The sequence below is a fragment of the Chiloscyllium plagiosum genome, unplaced genomic scaffold, assembly GCF_037043375.1.
Source record: "Chiloscyllium plagiosum isolate Xiang-an unplaced genomic scaffold, Cpla_swu_hap1 HiC_scaffold_12, whole genome shotgun sequence".
Lineage (NCBI taxonomy): Eukaryota > Metazoa > Chordata > Chondrichthyes > Orectolobiformes > Hemiscylliidae > Chiloscyllium > Chiloscyllium plagiosum.
The window spans coordinates 44,248,015-44,262,218 of record NW_028270150.1 but is presented as its reverse complement, the minus strand read 5'-3'; the positions used below and the strand labels follow the sequence as shown (position 1 = coordinate 44,262,218).

General features: G+C 41.6%; 1 protein-coding gene across 2 annotated transcripts in view; it reads left to right on the top strand.

Moving 5' to 3' along the window:
* Positions 1-8,073: 8,073 nt before the first annotated feature.
* Positions 8,074-14,204, top strand: part of cfap91 (cilia and flagella associated protein 91) — a 111,959-nt gene continuing 105,828 nt past the window's right edge. The window contains exons 1-2 of one of the 2 annotated variants that reach the window (XM_043701005.2): positions 8,074-8,263; positions 10,505-10,581. In XM_043701005.2, the coding sequence (XP_043556940.1) occupies positions 8,188-8,263; positions 10,505-10,581 (153 nt within the window). In that variant the 5' untranslated portion in view covers positions 8,074-8,187. The remainder of the gene's footprint in view (positions 8,264-10,504; positions 10,582-14,204) is intronic. The other variant, XM_087992732.1, reaches the window with a different exon arrangement.

Genomic DNA, 14,204 nt, shown 5'->3' with positions numbered 1-14,204 from the left:
AAGTTGATGAAATCACACTGAAGCATCTCTGCATGATTTTGTATTGTCTGCAAACTTGGAGAAATTTAGTTCCCTTGTTAAAACCACTAATATATATTGTGAATTGTTGGAGTCCAAGCACTGATCTTTATGGTACACATCCTGTCACTACTTGCTGTTTGGTAAAAGACCTGTCTCTCGTCTTCAAATCAAATCTCAATGTTGAGCTTTTTAGCAGCGTCGTACAACTGAGTGACTTGCTCGGCCATTTCAAACAGCAGTTAAAAATCAACCACATTACTGTGGGTCTGGTATCACACCTAGACCAGGCTTTATTGTGCCGTATGTGATTTAATGAGAATCATTGGTCATTAAAAGACTTTTGGTTACAGACTTATTAAAACAATTTCAAACCTGGATCCCCAGAGAATAACCTGGGTCTCTGGATTACCAGTCCAGCAACAGTACCTCTCCCACCTGCTCACTCATTCACTGTGTCCTTAACTCCATTTTTCAACTCACTCAAAACCTTCAATTTCCTTGTAGTAGAAAAAACAAACCTAACTCAGCCTTGAATATATTTTGAAGAGAATCCCAAGATTAACAATCCTCAGAGAGGAAATCCCTCCACATCTGTTGTCTTAAATGGAAGATCCCTTGTATTGAAACTGTAACCCCGTTGTTTTGGATACACCATTCTCCACCCTGCAAACTCCTCCAGAATCTTAGATTTTTAAATTTAAAATACTCTCATTTTCAAGATTCCAATGAATATCGGCCCAACCGATTCAACTTTGTCATATAATGATCCCTTCATCCCAGGAAACAACATAGAGTCATAGAGATGTACGGCATGGAAACAGACCCTTCGGCCCAACCCATCCATGCCTACCAGATATCCCAACCCAATCTAGTCCCACCTGCCAGCACCTGGCCCATATCCCTCCAAACCCTTCCTATTCTTGTACCCATCCAATGCCTTTTAAATGTTGCAATTGTACCAGCCTCCACCGCTTCCTCTGTCAGCTCATTGCACACACACACTTTTTCAACTTTTTAGATTGAGAGGGGAAAGATATAAAAGAGACCTAAGAGGCAACTTTTTCATCTCTGCATGATTTTGTATTGTCTGCAAACTGGGAATAGTGAAAAAGTTGCCTCTTAGGTCTCTTTTATATCTTTCCCCTCTCAATCTAAACCTATGCCCTCTAGTTCTGGATTCTCCCACCCCAGGGAAAATACTTTGTCTATTTATCCTGTCCATGCCCCTCATAATTTTGTAAACCTCTATAAGGTCACCCCTCAGCTCCAGCTGTTCACATAGTGAACTTTATCTGAAATGCCTTCAGTGTAAGGCATTCCTTTCTTTATATAATATTGCAAAATATAGGCAGTACTCAATGTGGTCTCACCAATGCCTTGGCTAACTGTAACAAGATTTCCCTATCTTTACACCCTGGTCCCTGGCAATGAAGAATATTAGGAGAAAGTGAGGACTGAAGATGCTGGAGATCAGAGTCGAAAAGTGTCTTTTGATAAAGGACATTCCTGATGAAGGACTTACGACCGAAATGTTGATTCTCCTGCTCCTTGGATACTGCCTGACCTGCTGTGCCTTTCCAACGCCACACAATAAAGAATATTATTCCACTTGCCTTCCTAATTGCTGAAACTGCAGGTTAACTTTTTGTAATTGGTCTACAAAGACATCCAGATCCTTTTGTAGCATAGCAATATGTAGGCTTTCTTCATTTAAATAATATGCCATTTTTCTACTCTTCTTCTGAAATAGACAATTGCAGAATTTCACATATTATATTTCAAATACAAAATTTTACCCCACGCACTTTATCTAAAGCCATTTGCAACCTCTTTGTTTCCTCTTCACAACTGATATACTACTTATCTCTATTATCAGCAACTTTGATAACAGACTTGGTCCTTAATTTAATTGCATGCAGGTTGTAAATATTTGAGGATCGAGTAGCTAGCACTATTTCTTGTGATGTCAACTTGAAAAATGACCTGTTTATCTAACTTGATAGTTAGCAAATCTTCTAGCCATCCTAATATATTACTTAAACACCTTGACCTCTTGTGCAGTAACCATTTTATCCAAAGAATTATTGGAAGTCCAAATACACTTGGATAAAGGACACCTTTACTAAAATATTTAATTTATTGGACTTCTTTATGATGGACCATCCTCAAATATAATAAATTTGTCAAGCACAATTTTCTTTCACAAGATCATATTGACTCTGCTTGATCGAATTTTGGTTTTCTAAATATCCTACAATAACACCCTCAATAATAGATTCTAGCAATTCTCCTGTGGCATATGTTGAGCTATTTGGCTTACAATTTTCTGCTTTCTGTATTCTTCCCTTCTCGAAGAGAAGAGTTACACTTGTGGTTTTCCAATCTTCTGAGATTTTTTTCAGAATCTCGGGAATTGTGGAAGATTAGAAATAATGCATCTACTTTGTTTGAGAAATTCAGGAGTGCTTAGTTATTGGTTTAAGGTAGTCATTTTTGAAATACATTGGTTCAGTGAGACCTTCGGAGCTTACAGGGTCACTGTGGAACAAGCCTCTGGAATTTACAGAGGCATTTTGAAGTCAACATTACATTTCAAATAACCCTTACAGCAACAACAGAACTGTATGTTCAAATTCTTTGCTTATCTCGTGGGATCAGCAGCATCCATTTTTGCTGCAGCAGCAAGAGCGGTGAGAGTGATGACGAGGGGGCTGCTGGGAAGGTAAGTTCCTCCCTTAAAAACTTATGAATAGGCGGAGCGCACACTGAGCAGGAGTGGACATGGGACTGCTGAGTAAGTGAGGCAATATATTTGGGCGGTTGCTTTACCCGAAACACTACTTAGGTAGTGTCTCCCACCCATCCTCCTCCTCTAACTAAAACAAAAAAGGTTCTGTGCGCCGATTCAGTAAGGTTACTAGTTGTTTCAATAGTCTCTTTGGGAATTCGCAATAGTGGGAATGGATGTTAGGGCAGTTGCATGCTCCTGCTGTAGGATGTGGAAATTAAGAGTCACCATTAGTGTCCCCACTGACTTCATCTGCAGGAAGTGCACCCAACTCCAGCTCCTCAGAAACCACGTTGGGGAACTGGAGCTGGATGAACTTCGGATAATTTGGGAGGCGGAGGGGGTAATAGAGAGGAGTTACAGTCAGATAGTCTCACCTCAGGTACAGGAGAAAGGTAAATGGATTACAGTCAGGGGATAGAAAGGGAACAGGCAGACAGTGCCAGGATCCCCTATGGCAGTTCCCCTCAATAATAAGTATACTGTTTTGGATACTGTTGGGGGGAATGACCAACCAGGGAAAGCTACAGTGACAGGTCTCTGGCACTGAGCATGGCTTTGTGGCTCAGAAGGGAAGGGGGGAGAATAGAAAAGTGTGAGTGGTAGGAGATTTGATAGAGGAATGGTTCTTCGATTGTAAACAGGACTCCCGGAAGGTAGTCCAGACTGCCCAGGTGCTAGGGTCCGGGATGTCTCTAATGGTTGCTGGATATTCCAGGGTTTAGATCTTTTAAAAAGAACAGGAACAGGAGGTAAAAGAGCATTGTTAATTAGAAAGTGCATCACAGCTGCAGAAAGGAGGTTGTTGAGGAGGGTTTGTCTAATGAGTCAGTGTGGGTGGAAGTCAGTAACAGGAAAGGAGCAGTCACATTATTGGATGTTTTCTATAGACCCAACAATAGCAGTAGAGAGATGGAAGAGCAGATTGGACTGCAGATCTTGGAAAGGTGCAGATGTAACAGAACTGTTATGGGTGACTTCAATTTCCCCAATATTGATTGGAACTTCCTTGGTGCTGATGGTCTGTATGGAATCTATTTTGGCAGGTGTGTCCAGGAGGGATTCCTGACTCAATATGTAGATAGATCTGAAAATGTGTTGCTGGAAAAGCACAGCAGGTCAGGCAGCATCCAAGGAGCAGGAGAATCGACATTTCGGGCATGAGCCCTTCTTCAGGACCTTCTATTATCAATATGTAGATAGGCCGACTGGGGGGAGGCCATATTGGATTTGGTGCTAGGCTATGAGCAAAGCCAGGTGTCAAATCTCTTGATGGGAGAGCATTTTGGTGACAGTGACCATAACTGTCTCACCTTGACCATAGCCATGGAAAGGGATAGGAACAGGCAGTCTGGGAAGGTATTTAATAAGTGAGGGGAAATTATACTGCTATTAGACAGGAGCTGTGGCATATAAATTGGGAACAATTGTTCTACAGGAAATGCAGAACAGAAATGTGGAGGCTATTTAAGAAGCACTGGTTGTGTATGTCCCACTAAGACAGGCAAGGAATAGTTAGGTGAAGGAGCCTTCGATGACAAGAGAAGAGGAGCTTCTTGTCGAGAGGAAGAAGGAAGCTTACTTAAGGTTGAGGAATCAAAGATCTGGCACAGCTTTACAGGATTACAGGGTGGCTAGGAAAAGACTCAAAATGGACTGAGGAGAGCTAGGAAAGGGGGCGAAAATCCCTTGGCGGGAAGGATTAAGGAAAACCCAAAGGCGTTCCACACTTATGCGAGGAATAAGAGAATGATCAGAGAGAGGGCAGGGCGATCAGGAATAGTGGAGCGAACTTGTACCTGGAGTCTGAAGATGTAGGGGAGGCCCTAAATTAATTTTTTCCTTCAGTATTCATTAGAGAGAGGGACCTTGTTGATAGTGAGAACACCATGGATCAGGTTAATAGACTTAAACAAATTGATATTAAGAAAGTGGATGTGCTGGAAATTCTGGAAAGCATCAAAATAGATAAGGCCCCAAGGTAAGACCAGATATATCTAAGGTTACTACGGGCAGCGAGGAATGAAATTGCTGCTCCTCTGGTGATGATCTTTGCATCTCACATTCCACGGGAGTAGTACTGGATGATTGGAGGGAGACAAATGTTGTTTCTCTGGTCAAGAAAGGGAATAGCAAAATCCCTGAGAATTACAGACCAGTCAGTCTTATCTGTGGTAAGCAAGGTACTGGAAAGAAAAAGATAGGATTTATGACTATATAGTTTGATTAAAGATAGTCAGCATGGCTTTGTGAGGGGCAGGTCATGCCTCACGAGCCTTATTGAGTTTTTTGAGGATGTGGCAATACAAGTTGATGAAGGTCAAGCAGTGGATGTGGTGTATATGGATTTCAGTAAGGCGTTTGATAAGGTTCCCCACGGTAGCTCATTCAGAAAGTTTAGAGGTTTGGGATACAGGGAAATTTGGCTGTCTGGATAGAGATTTGGCTGGCCAAAAGAAAACAGCAAGTGGTAGTGGATGGCAAGTATTCTGCCTGGTGGTTGGTGACCAGTGATGTCCCGCAGGGATTTGTGCTTGGGCCTTTGCTCGTTATAGTTTTTATAAGTGACTTGGATGAAGAAGTGGAAGGGTGGGTTAGTAAGTTTGCCAATGACACAAAGATCGGTGGTGTAGATAGTGTCGAGTGCTGTTGCAGGCTACAACAAGACATCAACATTATGCAAAGCTGGGCTGAGAAGCGGCAGATGGAGTTCAACTTGGATAAATGCAAAGTGATCCAGTTTGGAAGGTTGAATTAGAATGCTGAATACAGAGTTAAAGACAGGATTCTTGGCAGTGTGGGGGATCTTTGGGTCCACGTACATAGATCCCTCAAAGTTGCCACCCAAATTGATAGGATTATGAAGAAGGCATATGATGTTTTGGCTTTCATTAACAGGGGGTTGAGTTAAAGAGCCACGAGGTTTTTCTGCAAGTCTATAAAACCCTGGTTAAACCACACTTGGAATATTGTATCCAGTTCTTGTCACCTCATTTTAGGAAGGATGTGGATGCTTTTGAGAGAGTGCAGAGGGGATTTACCAGGATGCTGCTTGTGAAGACAGGTTGAATGAGCTAGGGGCTTTTCACACTGGAGAGAAGGAGGAAGAGACGTGATTTGATAGAGGTGTACAAGGTAATGAGATGCATAGTTAGAGTGGATAGCCAGAGACTTTTCCCCAGGGCAGAAATGGCCGTTACGAGGGATCATAATTTTAAGGTGATTGGGGGAGATGCCAGAAGTAGGTTCTTTACGCAGAGTGGTGGGTACATGGAATACACTGCCAGTAGTAGACTCAGAGACATTAGGGACATTTAAGTGACTGCTGGACAAGCACATGGACGGCAGTAAATTGAGGGGTGTGTAGGTTAGGTTGATCTTAGATTAAGATAAATGCTCAACACAGCATTGTGGGCCGAAGGGCCTGTGGCATGCTGTACTGTTCTATGTTCTAGACACTTTTTTGTGACATATAAAATTATTTTTTTAATTGAAAATTAATGTGAACTAAAGTAACATGGAAGTGATCTTTATTTTCTATCTAGTTATTAAACAAAATATTTTATTTCGATAAGTTTTGTTTCCATTTAATTAATCTGTAATGCCAACAGTGTGGGTTCAATTCCTGTCACCGGTTTGAGGTTACCATGAAGGACCTCTCTTCCCTGGCCGAAGGTCTGATTGCCTTCACGTTAAATCACCACCAGTCGCTTCTATCTACAGGTAATCAGAGAGCAGCCCCTATGGTTTGGTAAGACTATTGCGACACAACAACACGTATCAACAGCGCACATGGAAACAATATTCAAACCAATAATAATGCATTAGAAATAACAATATGTTGTTAGATTACAATGTCATATCAATGACAATCAATATCAATCTATTCCGTTTGAAAGGATTTGCATTTCCTGATACTTTTGTAATGTCAATTTTCGGCATTACAAAAATTCCAAGTATTTAAAAATGTAGTTAACGATATTTCAGTTTCTATCTTAATATATAATCACAACTATTTTGCTGTCTGAAATTTAACATTTTTACTCCTGGCTTATTTTAATGTGATGGTTTACCCTGCCTATTAATATAATTGTTGAATGTACGAGGACGGGTAAAGTTGGAGGTAGGTTGCTCCTTGGATTCTGCCTGAACTGCTGTGCTCTTCCAGCACCACTAATCCAGAATCTGGTTTCCAGCATCTGCAGTCATTGTTTTTACCCAACTTGGAGGCAGGTTTTAAACTTCTGTGGGAAGTAAGAACTGAATGTGCTAAAGATATAATTACTGAAAAGTTGATTTAGTTGAATTCAATAGTAAGTGCCATTGCTTCGCCAGTGACCGCTCTGGTCAATCCATTTTTGTGCATTTCTTTGGGCTGTGAAAATGCATATTGACATCTGAAACTTAGCGCGTTTCATTGTAACAGACCAGACTTTCACCAAACACCGTTGTACAACTGTAGCGTTAGCAACAGTGCCAGGGAAATTGATCCTCAGTCTCGAGAGATTACTGGCTATGGTGCGAAGATTGGTGACCCTATCACAAAATCTTCAACACTTTTATACCTAATCTGCTGCATTTAAAAATTTATTCACGGGGATATGGGAGTCGCTCGCTGGGTCAGCATTTATTGCCCATCCCTAGTTTGAAGGAATGTTTTAAATTTCACTATTTGCAAATATCGCGTTTCTCCTAAATTACTCACAACTATGTTTTAGATTTTATTCTTTAATTCCGAAAGAATCTGGAACAAGCCAACGGTCATTAACTCTACTCATGACTGTTGAATTGACTAAATTAATCCTGGTAGGTGAATATTACACAAAGTCCATCATTCTTTCCTTCGGTATTCAGGAGGGGAAGGAAAACAACTAGAACCCCATTCTTTTAAAGATGATGGGGTTGTTGACATTAATTGAGGAATTATTTTGTCCGATTCGCCTCCCCTGAAGTGTGTAGAGGAAGGTGAGTACTGCAGATGCTGGAGATTAAAGTCGGGAGCGTGGTGCTGGAAAAGCACAGCAGGTCAGGCAGCATCCGAGAAGCAGGAGAATCGATGATTCAGGCATGATCCCTTTACCAGGATCCCTGCACCTCAGATGCTACCTGACCTGAAGTGTGTTGCTGGTCGGTAGGTGGCGGTGTCTGTGGATGTTAAATTCGCAGCAGGTCCATCATCCCGATCCCCTCCTTAGCTGCAGCTGTTGTTATGGTTACCGCACGCTACAAACAAGGTCGCTGTGACTAAACGGATTTCTCTGGCGCAAAAATAACAGGGGAATTTAAACGGATAAACCGCAATCAATGCCTCTTGACGGGCTCCAGTGAAAAAAGAAACAATCAGGAAGGGGAATTGGCATCTTACCGCTTGCAGCAGCATGAGTTTCACCATCGCCCAGAGCGTGCGGGAGAAGCAACGGTTCAAACGCGAGAGACCCCATGACTACCTGTATGGTAAGGTAGCTCACTTCATGTCTCCACCGCTGTTGTACTGCTACCGTTCCCAGTTATCTTTATTTCTCATTTCTTTTGTGAAGAAAAAAAATCCTCCCCTTTGGTTTATTCGCATTTCTCATTCTCCTTTTTCTTACCGTTCAGTGCTGCCCCTTCCAATCACCTGATGAAGGAGCTTCGCACCGAAAGCTAGTGTGCTTCCAATTAAACCTGTTTAATGGGAACCTGGTGTTGTGTGATTTTTAACTTTGTACACCCCAGTCCAACACCGGTATCTCCAAATCATGGCCCCTTCCTTACGTGTGTGAATCTTGTCGGCAGAGAGAATGGCAAGTTGTTCAGCCCTCAGCCTGTTGCTGCTGCTTTCTTTGGACTCGGGGGTACAAATTCATCTCGGAAAGTCGCAGGAATCGGGCAATATCAGATCGGCGCAGTTTCAATGACAGTTCGGTTCACATGCAAACCATCTCGTCTTGAGCAAATCTTACGTTGGTCCCATCGCTCCAGGAATCTGAAACATTCCCATCTGGGTCACATCTACTTGCTCTTCCCTCCTATTCTCACAAGTGTGTGACACCCGAAGTAATGGATTGTTGGAATTCTGGGGAAAAAAACACAAACAGAAGTTGATGGAGAAACTGATTAGGTTTGACAACATCTGTGGAGAGAACCAGGGTTGCGTCGACTCCAGTGATCCTTCTTAAGAAATAATAGTAACTAGGAAAATGTGATATTTGTGCTTATGGAGGAGATGAGTGAGCAAACAGGTGGAGAAGGAAATCCGCAAGGGAGAAAAAAGGTTAGGCAGACAACTGAATTGAGAATAGTAAAGCAGGGAAGAAAAGAAGCCTCCACAGCATCTTCCCATTTATCTCACCACACCTCATTAACCAAGGCCCCTGACACACCTTCTGGGTAAAGCTGTGATTTACCTGCATTTCACTGGTCTACTGTATTTTCTGCTTACGATGTGGTATCCTGAACACTGGGGACACAAAACACCTACTGAATGACTGTCTTGTAGAGCCTATGCATACGTTCTGTCTGTAATAATAACCCCAAGCTTGCCTGACACTTTATCATACCACTGTGACATTTCCCACACCAACAGTTCTGTCTCTGGCCTACTGCAGTGTTCCAGTGAGGCTCAGTCCAAGTTGGAAGAGCAATACTTCATTTTCTGCATGGGAACATCACAGCCTTCAATGTAGAGTTTAATAATTTTAGAGCATTAACACCTGCTTCTACGAGTATTACGCACTCCCACACCCCAGGTCTTGTCATGACATGTGCTGCTTTCAGCTCAGCCAACCCATTTTCACCCACTCACTTCCATTATCATCTATCCAGCTTCTTTTCCTCCCTGGCTTACTATTCTTTGTCTGCCTAACATTGTTTTTTTCTCTGTCTCTCTCTGGGCTGCAAGTCCACCTATCTGCTCATTCCTTTTCTGCCCCACTCATCATTAGCATAAATATCACCTTTTCCTAGCTGCTACTATCAGTTGTGAAGAAGGGTTGCTGGACTTGAACCATTAATTATGTTTTCTCTTCGGAGATGCTGCCAGATCTTCTGAGTTTCTCCAGCAATTTATGCTTTTGTATGTTGCTTATCTTTTGGGTTCTGTTTTGTAAAACACATATTGTTCAACACCAAAAGGGGCAACAGCCTTGACCTTTGTTCTTCTCCTCTTTGTGGCCAAACACAATTTTCAATGGCATTGACGTGTAAGAACATGGCAGGGTGAAAATTTCTTCCCTTGACCCCAAACTTCCAAGGATACCTGCAAGTGGTGTAGGGATGATATTTGCAATATCACTACTGGAGCAAACTGGTAATCAAAAGTCCCATCATGCTATGTTCTGCAATGCAGTGGCCCAGCTTGAATTTCCAGCCACCAATTTCCATCCGAGGTCTCTACCCATTTCAGCTTTTATTTGTTTTTAAACTAGCCGTATGGTATTCAGAAATACTTTATTTCCAAAATGTAAAGGTAATTTACATTTTTTTAATGAATTACAGCACAATAAAAATATCACCAAAATTGAGAGTTTGTGAAAATTGATATTAGACTTGAATTAGTTCTTAGGAACAAGCTGACGAGTTAGAGCTGGGGGATTCTTGTTGATGATTCCTACAAGTAGTCTTTCAAGTTGCAATTTTTTATATATAAACTTCTTATTAGGTTGAAATAAAATCCTGATGAGCTATTGAATAATCAATAACTCCTGTCCACCACAGATCCTTTGTATTCGGTAGCTAGCGAGAAGGATCATGCCAAAATGTCCATGAAAGCATTCACATCTGCTAATAGATTTGTGAGTACTGCATTTTAGCAATATGATGCAATCTTAAAAATAAATTATTCACTAAAATGTGTTGAAGGTATGATCTTGCTGCTATTTTCTTCAAATTATGATTGAAATGTACAGAAATGCATTGAATAGCAATCAAATCAAATACATTATTGTATGGAATCTTCTTCTGTTGTTGTTTTTTCTGGAGAAGTGTTTGATCTATAGTTTTGAGATTTCCTCGGATAGCATTATCTGCTCTGATCATGTTCCGAGATATTCTGAAATGTATAACAATAATGTGTACTGCTGACTATATTCTATGCTCCTCCGCCCAAGCAAATTATTTTGTTCTCTCAGACACTGCTCTGGATTGACCTTAAGAAAACTGCCAATTTTATGGATGCCATAAAAGAAAAGTAGTTTGATTTGAAAAGTTAAGTCTGTTTTTCTCTCTCTGGACATTTCCAGATCTGCTGGATCTTTCTTGCACTTTTTGTTTTTATTCCTGACCTGTTGATAGTTGCATTACAGATTAATTTGGAGTTTTGACATCAGAATTATCCAAGAAGTTGACACCATCAGAAAGATGTGCTTGCTATTGTAACCTGATCTGTTTTAATCTCTTTAAAATAGGGTATTTTACTACCTTGCCTGTAATTTTGGCAAATGCACTGTTATGCATCCACATGCTTCAGTACCTCCTTATTCATATTATATAATCAGAGGTTTAATGTACAATAGGTAGGTTATGGATGTCCTTTTCTGGTAGTCTGACTTCATTCAGTTCTAGATGGACCTAGCAATGCTGATGACACCCTTTTTGGAATTCAAGGAGGAAAAAACAAAAACAAAAATGCTCAGCGTGTCACACAGTATCCATGGATAAAAGCAGAATTAATATTTCAGGTCAATGTTCTTTCATCAGAATTGAATGGAATTGAATTTATTGTCACGTGTACCGAGGAACCGTGAAAAGCTTTGTCTTGTGAGCAATACAGGCAGATCACATAGTTAAATAGTAGAGATAAGTAAATAATAGGTAAACATTGGCAAAAACAAAAACACAAGGACAGGTGAATGCTAAGAGTTTGTGAGTCCATTCAGTATTCTAACAACAGTAGGTAGAAACTGTTGTGAAACAGGCTGGTGCGTGTGTTCAGGCTTCTGTACCTTCTCCCTGATGGTAGAGGTTGTAGAAAAGCATTGCCAGGGTCAGATGGATCTTTGAGAATGCTGGCGGCCTTTCCTTGACAGCGGGCTGATAGATGGATTCTATAGATGGGAGGTTGGCCTTTACAATTGTCTGGGCTAAGTTCACCACTCTGTAACCGTCTCCGATCTTGAATGGTACAGTTGCCATACCAGGTAGTGATACATCCAGACAGAATGCTCTCGATGGCGCACCTATAAAAGTTGGCAAGGGTATTCGCCATCATGCCAAATTTTCTCAGCTGCCTGAGGAAGAAGAGATGTTATTAGGCCTTTGTAACTAGTGCGTCCACATGAAGAGTCCAAGAAAGCTTGTTGTTGATGACTACTCCCAGGAGTTTGACACTCTCCACTCATTCCACCTCTGTGCTGTTAATGTGTGGGGGGACATGAGTAACATCCCACCGAAAGTCAGTAATGAGTTCCTTGAGTTTGCTGGCATTGAGAGCTAGGTTGTTCTCAGTGCACCAGGTATTCCACCTCCCATCTGTAGTCTTTCGTTGACAGAAATGTAACATATTTGAAATGTAACATATTTGGGAAATAAGGCAGGGCAGGTGACTGAGGTGTCAATGGGGGAGCACTTTGGAGCCAGTGACCATAATTCTATTAGATTTAAAATAGTGATGGAAAAGGATAGACAGGATCTAAAAGTTGAAGTTCGAAATTGGAGAAAGGCCAATTTTGACAGTATTAAGCAAGAACTTTCAAAAGCTGATTGGGGGCAGATGTTTGCAGGTAAAGGGATGGCTGGAAAATGGGAAGCCCTCAGAAAGAAGATAACGAGAATCCAGTATATTCCTGTTAGGGTGAAAGGAAAGGCTGGTAAGCATAGGGAATGCTGGATGACCAAAGAAATTGAGGGTTTGGTTAAGAAAAAGAAGAAAGTATATGTACGGTATAGACAGGATAGATTGAGTGAATACTTAGAGTATAAAGGAAGAAGGAGTATACTTAAGAGGGAAATCAGGAGGTCAAAAAAGGGGAAATGAGATAGCTTTGGCAAATAGAATTAAGGAGAATCCAAAGGGTTTTTACAAATACATTAAGGACAAAAAGGTAACTAGGGAGAGAATAGGGCCCCGCAAAGATCAGCAAGGCGGCCTTTGTGTGGAGCCGCAGAAAATGGAGATACTAAACGAGTATTTTGCATCAGTATTTACTGTGGAAGATGACATGGAAGATATAGAATATAGGGAAACAGATGGTGACGTCTTGAAAAATGTCCATATTACAGAGGAGGAAGTGCTGGATGTTTTGAAATGCAAAAGGTGGATAAATCCCCAGGACTTGATCAGGTGTACCTGAGAACTCTGTGGGAAGCTAGAGAAGTGATTGCTGGACTTCTTGCTGAGATATTTGTATCATCGATAGTCACAAGTGAGGTGCCGGAAGACTGGATGTTGGCTAATGTGTCACCGGTTAAGAAGGGTGGTAAGGAAACGCCAGGGAACTATAGACTAGTGAGCCTGACGTCGGTGGTGGACAGGTTGTTGGAGGGAATCCTGAGGGACAGGATATACATGTATTTGGAAAGGCTTTGTGCATGGGAAATCATGTCTCACAAGCTTGATTGAGTTTTTTGAAAAAGTAACAAAGGGGATTGATGGGGGCAGAGTGGTAGATGTGATCTATATGAACTTCAGTCAGACATTCGACAAGATTCCCCATGGGAGATTGATTAGTAAGGTTAGATTTCACGGAATACAGGGAGAATTAGCCATTTGGATACAGAACTGGCTCAAAGGTAGAAGACAGAGAGTAGTGGTGGAGAGTTGTTTTTCAGACTGGAGGCCTGTGACCAGTGGAATGCTACAAGGCTCGGTGCTGGGTCCTCTATTTTTCATCATTTATATAAATGATTTGGATGTGAGCATAAGAGGTATAGTTAGTATGTTTGCAGATGACACCAAAATTGGAGGTGTAGTGGACAGCGAAGAAGGTCACCTCAGATTACAGCAGGATCTTGATCAGATGGGTCAATGGACTGAGAAGTGGCAGATGGAGTTTAATTCAGATAAATACGAGGTGCTGCATTCTGGGAAAGCAAATCTTAGCAGGACGTATACACTTAATGCAGGTTCATTGCACCTTGAAAGTGGAATCGCAGGTAGATAGGATAGTGAAGAAGGCGTTTGGTATGCTTTCCTATATTGGTCAGAGTATTGAGTACAGGAGTTGAGAGGTCATGTTGCGGCTGTACAGGGCACTGGTTAGGCCACTGTTGGAATATTGCGTGCAATTCTGGTCTCCTTCCTATCAGAAACATGTTGTGAAACCTGAAAGGGTTCAGAAAAGATCTACAAGGATGTTGCCAGGGTTGGAGGATTTAAACTATAGGGAGAGGCTGAACAGGCTGGGGCTGTTTTCCCTGGAGCGTCAGAGGCTGAGGGGTGACCTTATAGAGGTTTACAAAATTATGAGGGGCATGGATA